Below are 8,444 nucleotides of genomic sequence, written 5' to 3'. Positions count from 1 at the left end.
GTAACTATCATTCTGATACTCCCAATGCCTCTTGTCTAAAAACACTTCACAAATCTGCACACACAAAACCTGGGGGAACAGCCTACCCTTTGACAAGCAACTGTGGGACAGGACATGACAGACATGTGGTGTTCATCTCCCTGAAGAATAAACTCATGGGAAATGATGGGAAGCTTTTCCAGATTATGCTCAAGTGGAAACTAGAGGGAGGAAAAAAGGAATTGCCCCAGGTATAATCCAAGGACGATGCTACAGTTAGCCCCATGTAAAGGTGATTTTTTAATAGAAGACACTTTATTAATCGCCCATGTTTCTGGTCATAAGATGATGAATGGTTTCAGCACATCCTGGGGTTATTGCAGGTGATGCTGATATATAGTTACAACACTCTAGTTACCCAAAATAATTTAGTTTGGTGCTAATTATATCACAAAGCCCTTGATCTCCTGTCACTGCACAGCCCTGTCCTGATCCTGCTTGCTGGGTCAGGACTCCTGGGCCTGCTGTATGACTGTCACTCTTGTGCTGGAGTGTGAGTATCCAGCAGCGAGTGGTCTCTGGGGCTGTGCAAAGCAAGCCGTGTGTTCTCCCACTGTGTGTGACTGTCTCTTCCTCTCCCTGCTCCCCCAAACAGATACACTCGTGGGAAAAGCGTCCAGGGGATGGTTCATGTGAACCTTTGTCAGAAGATAGCCCCGTTCCTGCCCAGTGCTTCCAAACCCGATCTCTGTTACAAATTCAGCAACCAGGTGAGATGCTTAGGAAGAGCTGAGCTGTGTTCTGGGGCATTTGTGCTCAGCCTCAGGGTAACACAAGGCTGCTGGGTCCTTTAGCTGAAGTAACAGCAATGTTAACACATTGTTTTGGCTGCTTGGCCACTGCTACTGGTGCTGCCTCTCAGCAGCTGTGCCTGATGATTGTGACTGGGCTCGTCATGTGCCTGCTCCACATCCTGGGCTGCAATGCCAAAAGGAAAAGCACCCTGAGAGCAGGGGTTCCATGCCACTGCTCCTCTGCCTCTTCCATAAATTCTAATGCAAGTGCCTCTCTCAGACCTTGTTTCTTCTCCCTGTACTTTCAGACGGATGAGGCAGGCTGCTTCTCTACAAACGTGAGCCTGTCCTCCTTCAGCCAAGACTTTCGCTACTACCGGGACAGCATAGCTGCAGAGGCCTCGCTGCTGGAGGATGCCACAGGTAACTCTGGGATTTCTGCTGCCTGGGAGGAGGCAGGTGAAGATGTGCTAATCTGACCAAAAGCACCAGAGACTTTCAGGCTAGGAAGGGATCTGAGCCTTCTGAGCCCACTGGGGCCTGCTATGTAACCTCACAGATGGGGACAGAGACAGCAGCTCTTGATGGCATCACACACTCACTGAGTGTGGTGTCAGGTGCTGAGGCTCTCTAAAAGCTAGAAGTTAAATGGGAGAAAGACCAGATCCCCAGAATCTTGGGCAGATCACCATTGGGATATGAAATGTGTGTGCAGCTGAACATGTCCATCCCTATTACCAGTCACTCTTCAGGGAAATTGCTGAGGACTGCTTGGCTTTCTTGTTCCCTCTCTCATGTTTCTGTCTTGCTGCTTTCATTCAGAGATACAGGTCAATGCTTCCCACAAATTACTCATCTCCAGGATTGGCGGGATGGCCTTGTTTGATGATGTGAATTCTTACTACCACCCTGGACAGATGTACAGAGGAAAGGTAATTCCCAGTTTCAGTTCTTTGAAGGGGAAAGCGTGAGCAATATTTCACAGTAAATAACCTTTACTTACTGTCTTTTCTGACCCCATCTCTTGCCAGGGGCTTGGGAGGGCACAAATGACTCCCAGAAACAAAACTCTGGAATTGTCCAGTGTCAGAATAACACCCAAGACTCCCATTTACCAAATAACCCATGAGGGAGAGCAGCTATGGGCTTTAATATGGGGTGGTGCAAACCCAAACATCTGGAATTTCAGCAGCCAGGAGGTCTTCTGCTGGGAAGGAGTGAAGAGCACTGGAGGCTGAACCAGATGACCCACTGTGATTCCTTCCAACCTTACCCATTCTGTGATTCTGTGATTCTGTGAATGAACATGGTAGCACAAGTGGTAATATGACAGGAACAGTGGCAGTGTCGATAAAATTATTAGTGACTAAAAGAGTGATCTTGCTGTCTTTGGAAACACTGCTCCTGACTTGGGGACACCAGAGATTCTGTCAGCTAATTAGATTCTTCTGCACTTCTCTTGCTCCCCATGATATTCTCAGATCAAAGTAATTGATTACCGAGGCAAAGCACTGAAGAACAAAGAAGTCCTCCTTGTAGTAAACTGTGCTGAGCAGCAATTTACGCAGAAGTACATCACTGGGGACTCTGGAACAGCTTCATTTAGCCTGGACACCTCTGCCTGGAACAGGACCTTGGTCTCCCTGGAGGTGAGGAAGGGTATATCTTGTGGCAGGGGTATGTCTGCATGTCAGAGCTGTTTACTGTCCCACAAACATCTTCCTTGCTCCTTCCCAAGGGAGAGTAACACAAACCTGAAACACCTCAGCATGTTCTAGATCTTGGCTGACATCTTGGCTCTCCCTCTGAGAGCTTATTCTCCAGGCGCTGGTTGCTTTCCTCGTGAGCTCTCCACAGAGAGACCTGTCATTGGCATTGCTCAGATTGTCTAACAAAGGTGATTTGCAGCTGAATTGTTTAACTAGAGAAACTAAATGGTTTGTTTTTTTGTGTCACCAGGCAAGTGTCCTGCAGCAAGATTCAGACAGAGACCCTGGGACAGCTGACTTGAGTTACCAGCGAGCCTCTTATTTCATCCATCCATTCTACAGCACCAGCAGGAGCTTCCTCTCTATCATCCGTGTGCCAGAGACAATGCCCTGTGGTAACACACAGTCTGTCCAGGTGGACTTCAAAATTTATGAGGAAGACCTGGAACATGGGCCCAAGCGTGTCATTTTCTCCTACTTTGTGAGTTTCTGGGGAAGCACTAGTGGGTGACAGCTGAAGGCCCAAGATCAGCATCTCTTAGAGTTCAAGCATGATATTTGATAGTCTTGGCTCAGGCCAGGACAGGGAGTTCTTCCAGTCATCATGAAACTGGTTTTGATTCTGGTACTGCAGTAATAGCAACAAAGGCAGAACCTTTCTTTTAGGATCTGCACAGGTGCAGGGCAGGTATTTGCCTTACCTGTCCTTCCCAACATCACTTCACCCCTGAGCTCTACTTTCTAGCTTACTAGGGAGCAAATAAAGTTTATATTCCTCCCCCAACCCCCATTTAATCTCCCAATTTAATTTTAGGGTTTCTTAGTGATCTCAAAGGCTATGTGACTATGTGACCATCCCTTTCTGTGTTCTTCTCTAGGTCACAGGGAAAAGAGGGATAGTCCATGCAGGTCAGCAGACTGTTTGGGTTGGGCTGCCAAGAAGTAAGTGCATTCCCCAGTGTCATGTCTAGCAAGCACTCAGTGGTCTGTGGCATCCCCTCTTATCTGGACAAGTGGTGTTAAGCCTCCCTGCAATACAGGGGTGGCTCACCACTTGTGTGCTGTGTCAGAGCCCTGTGTCTTTCCAGATTTCATGTTCCCTTTGCCCTCCTTCTTTGTACCAAGAGAATACTCAGCATTTCCCATTTTCTCAGCATGAGTCCATAGGCTCATTCTTTGTTGTCTTCAAGTCTCCTTTTGCTGCTGCTCCTGCGAGCAGCATGAACCTGCAGTCTTACTCTCCATAGCAACAGTGTCTCCAACTAATCTGGGTGCTTAGGATGCCACATTTTATAATTTTGATCTGTTGACCCACTGTTGCCTATTTCTCCAGCTCTTGCTTTTTGATTCCTGAATTATAAGTATTTTGGGATAAGGTCATCTCTTTGTTGGTGATGGGATGGGAGGTGTTGGGTGAGAGGAGGCTTTGAAAGATATCTGAGAATCTCACTCTTTATGGAGCCAAGCTTGAACTCCAAAGTACTGTTTTGTGTCCCCAGGGCAATAAACAGAAAAGTCTTTTGCTGGTCTTGAATACCAGATCCAGAGATGTGCTGATTGTTTCATAAGTCTCCAGAAACCTCTTTGGTCTTGAAAGACTTCAGTAAAGGAGGAAAGGATTTAAACACGTGCATGCAGAATGGCAAAGATGATCAGACTCTATTTTCATTATCAATCTTCTCTCTTCTCCATCTAGTGCTGGAAGGCTCCTTCTCCATCCCTCTTACATTCAGCTTGACCTATGCTCCAGCTCCAAGACTTGTTGTTTATGTCATCTTCCCTAATGGAAAAATCATTGCTGATTCTGCCATCTTCAGTGTCTCCACGTGTTTCAGAAACAAGGTAGGGTTTGTGTCTGAGGCTGTGACTAAATGTGTGAGCAGGGATGTGTCTGCTGCAATGAAAGGAGAGTTGTGTTGCTGTGTGCGGCTGACACTGTGTGTGATGCTGTCACATGAACTGCAGTTTGTGACTGGTGAGGTATGCTGTGATGTTTGGAGAAAATGTGTGCTCAGCATTGTGGGAGCTGCTGCAATGCTTGGGAAAGGCAGAGATATGCTGTCTGTCTCCATGGGCAACTGCAGCCTGGTAGGAGCATAGATAATCCAGCCCAGCACAGATCATTTGTGTGGTTCTCAGGAGAGCTCAGGGCTGCTCTGCTGCTGCAGCAATTAGAATTGCTAGTATGTGGTATTGGGATGGCATCTGAAAGTGGATGATGGAAGAAGTGGATTTTACTGGCCATCCAGAATGGGCTGAGTGCATCTGGTCATTGTGACATCCTTGGGAATCTGCTTTCTTGGCTGTGTCTTGCACTCCAAAGGTGAATTTCTGAGAGGGCATTACCCCTGCTGCACAGCTCCACAGCTGCTTGTCTGCCATAGACAGTCAGATTCAATCAAGAACAGGAGTTGTTTCAGGAAACTGAGGCCAATCCCACAAAGAGCCTGGAGACAAGGACTAGGCTTATTTTTGATCTGGGGGCCCAGAAGGAGGGACTTCATAAGACAGCTGTGAAGTGTGTGACCATGGCTGGCTGGTTTGCCGGGTAAAGAAGAGAGAGCTGTGCTCTGATACGGGAATGTCTCCATGTGCACACTGATGGCTCCCCCTCTGGCATCTTTCCTGTTAGAACCTCAGTGTTGTCTTTTTAAAATACCTCCTGGGGGTCCTTGGGAGGTTCCTTGGCTGCCTATCCAAGGCAGGTCCTTGGAAACTCTCTTCATGTAAGTCCCTTGCCTGCTTGGGAAGTGGTGGGTGGCCACCCTTAGCAATGTCACTCAGGCATTGCCTGCATTCTTCCCATCCAGGTGGAGCTGAGCTTCTCCACGCCAGAGACTCTTCCTGGCTCACAGGTTGGCCTCCGCCTGCAGGCAGCTCCTGGCTCTACGTGTGCTGTCTGGGCTGTGGATCCAAGCGCCTTTTGGATGAAGCCAGGAAAAGAACTGAGCAGCCACTCGGTGAGCAAGCCTGCCCTGATATTTTCCCTTCCCTCCTGAGGCCATGTGGGAGGGTGGTCATTGCACCTGTGCAGAATTTAACTCCAGGAAACTGAAATCACGGCCTGGAGGGATCAGCAGCGCTCCCAGTGTGGATGGGTAGGGATTAGGGATTAAGGGAGATGTTGAGCATCACTTGGTGGTAAAACAGCTCCTGTGCTGGCACTATCAGAGGAGAGCCCAGGAAGAGTGACAGCGATCCTGGGCTTTCTGGCACATGTTCATGTACAGTAGCCAGAAGCAACTCAAACAGGCCTTGGATGTAGGAGAGGAAGGGAATGCCAGGTTTAATTTGCACTGATTTTTTTTCCCTTGCTTTCTCAGATCTATGGGCTGTTCCCATCTGTTTATAATGCCAGGTATCCTCGCCAAGTGTCTGAAGATGATCGTTCATGTGGGCTCCCAAATTCTGATGAGCCTGATGTGTTTACTGCATTCAGGGTAAAAATGGTTGATTTGGTGGGTTGAGATAATTCATGAACTGAGGGAAATGTGGGCTCTGACTTTACCAATATCCAAGGGATGCTGCTGCAGACAGGACAGTGAACAGGTGCAGTTTAAGCCCTTGTAACTCGCTATTTGAATAGATGATTTGAAATGTATAAGGAAAAATCATTGTGTGGTTGCCGCACTTGGGTTGTGTGACTCAGGATGCCAAGGATTATTCATTACTTTAATTGGATTTCACACAATTTGTTTAATCTTCATAGCATGAGCAATTGCACCCTGCAGGCAGAGAAGGCATAGTACCCAAATGACCATATGTTTGAAAAGCATAAATTTGGCTGACTCAGGCCAGATGAATTACCTTAGAAGAGCATGTTTGCTCATTGTGGGGGATCTGAATTATTCCTTCTTAAAATGAAGCAAGAGAATACAGAGGACAGCCAAGCCCCACTGCATGAGGGGACAGGAAGGCACAAGGGCAGAGGGCAGAGAAGAGAGGACAATCTTCTGGTGATTAATTTTTTCCTACAGGAAATGGGGTTGAAAATTATGTCCAACACCAATATCAAGAAACCCAGAGTATGCCCAACCACTCCATTGACAACTATGCTGCGGGGAAGAGGAATGTCTATTTCCAGGCCCATGTTGACATTTGCCCAGCCCCATAAAGTGTATAACAGTAAGCATTTGACAGCTTTTTCTTCTTACATGGGAGGCTTAGTCTTTCATGTGAAAGCAGTCCTGGATTTGAGCCAAGAGGCAGCACTTGCTGTAAGTGCAAATGGAGGAGAAAGAGGGTTTCCTGTCCCTAAACCTGTTGTGCTAGTGTGAGGGCTGTTAGTGGGATGTCTGATCCCAGGTTTTATCTCTGGAGTGAAGGAAATGTTGCCTGTCCCATGGTGCCTCCACATGCAAGTAAAGCCTAAAGCACCTCTGACATTTGAAATGAGGCAAAGGATTTTAAAATTTGGGACAGCACATTTTGTTCTGTTGCCAGGCTTCCCAAGAGCTGACTGCATTTGTTGCAGCCTGAGCTGTGCTGGAGCTCCTCTGCTCTTAACCAGGACCTGAGGACCCTATGGTGACTATAGGTCTTTGTTGTTTCCAACAGAACATCTGATATCAACCTATCAGCCCACTATGTTTCCACCTTTTTCTGCAGCTGAAGAGAAAGCACACAAGCGTTTTCACCAAACCTGGCTGTGGGATTTGTATTCCGTGGGGTGAGTAAACTGAGCAGTGGGGGTTTAGTCTGGGTCATTTTGTGTGGCTGGGAGAGGCAGCAGATGCAGCTGAGTTTAGATCACAGGCAGCTGTGCAAGACACTTAAGGGCATACATCATGGGGCTCATCCCTGTAGGCTGTTCATTGCTGGAGTTGGTGTATTCATTAAATGCATTTTACTCTACTAGGAGTGCTGGTCATCCGTGAGAGGTGGCTGGCATAGGAAGATAGAAAAGCATGAGGTGCAGCAAACCAGCTTAGTTTACTGCCTATACTCTGCTTTCTGTCGTCCTGTGGGCTTGCATTTCCCAAAATGTGCTCACAGATGTATCCCGGTATCCAGGGGGAGCTGATGTCCATAGAAGTCTTTCACAGGACTGAAAATTGTGTCCTGTGAGAAAGGCTCAGTGTGTACACAGGGTCTGCTGAGAGAGCTTTTGGAGATTTTTCATCTGAGACTTGAAGATTTTCTTGTGTGTCCTCTGAAGACTGAAGTATGCTCAGGCCAGATCCTGAGTATATTTCCTATCAACATCTGCCCTCTCCCACCTCCACTGTCCTTACAGATACATCTACCTCCTCACCCCTAGCAGCAGATATTTCCTCTGTGACTTGTTCACCAACCTCATCTGAGCCACCAAAAGTTTCTGTGTTGTGTGTGTTGCCTTCCTGTACATGCACGGTGAAATAAGCTGAATAATACCAGTACCTTTAGCTCTATCTGCTTTTTGTGTTGGCTGTGGTGGCAGCTGCAGAACAGTCTGCTCCTCTCAAAAGCTGTGATGTGTGCACAGGACAAGTCTCTGCCCTGCCCTCATGCTGGGCTTTAAGCTGTCAGTGTCTCTCAGGACAGAGAATGGCTGGATCAACCTCATCTAAGCCATACTGCTGCTCGTCCTGTTGCTCTCTTGGTTTCTGGTTTCTGGTTCTCCGTTTCTAGGCCAAGAAAAATAAGACTGCTGACATCTGTAAGTCATCTTTAGATGTGAAAAGGTGAAGTGCTGTCTGTGATTGATGGCATCTTGCAGCCATGTACCCTATTGACCCAAGTTCTGTCAGTATAAGCACCCGAGGTGGGGTCCCCACTTCTACAAGGACTTGTAACCCTGCAAGGGCTGCAAGTTCAGTAGGGGTTGGACTGAGGTGAGGGGATGGGGTGCTCTGCAGAGAAGAACACAGAGCAGGTCACCTGGCATGGCATCATTCAATTAAATGCTTCTGTTGCTGTCCACTTCTCCCCAGCCTCAGTGGGAACAAGAGCATCAATGTCACTGTGCCTGATGCCATCACAG

The 8,444-nt window shown here is 47.6% G+C and overlaps 1 protein-coding gene across 1 annotated transcript in view; it reads left to right on the top strand.

Annotated features, from left to right (window-relative positions):
• The first annotated feature begins 662 nt into the window (after positions 1-662).
• Positions 663-8,444, top strand: part of LOC102035809 (alpha-2-macroglobulin-like protein 1) — a 31,082-nt gene continuing 23,300 nt past the window's right edge. The window contains exons 1-11 of the mRNA XM_031062286.1: positions 663-749; positions 1,082-1,196; positions 1,596-1,705; positions 2,255-2,422; positions 2,733-2,963; positions 3,361-3,424; positions 4,179-4,324; positions 5,293-5,442; positions 5,806-5,922; positions 6,460-6,607; positions 7,040-7,151. Coding sequence (XP_030918146.1) covers positions 663-749; positions 1,082-1,196; positions 1,596-1,705; positions 2,255-2,422; positions 2,733-2,963; positions 3,361-3,424; positions 4,179-4,324; positions 5,293-5,442; positions 5,806-5,922; positions 6,460-6,607; positions 7,040-7,151 — 1,448 coding nt within the window. The remainder of the gene's footprint in view (positions 750-1,081; positions 1,197-1,595; positions 1,706-2,254; positions 2,423-2,732; positions 2,964-3,360; positions 3,425-4,178; positions 4,325-5,292; positions 5,443-5,805; positions 5,923-6,459; positions 6,608-7,039; positions 7,152-8,444) is intronic.

This window comes from Geospiza fortis, unplaced genomic scaffold (genome assembly GCF_000277835.1).
Source record: "Geospiza fortis unplaced genomic scaffold, GeoFor_1.0 scaffold286, whole genome shotgun sequence".
In the NCBI taxonomy this organism is placed as follows: Eukaryota; Metazoa; Chordata; class Aves; order Passeriformes; family Thraupidae; genus Geospiza; species Geospiza fortis.
This window is presented reverse-complemented; position numbering and strand designations above follow the sequence as displayed.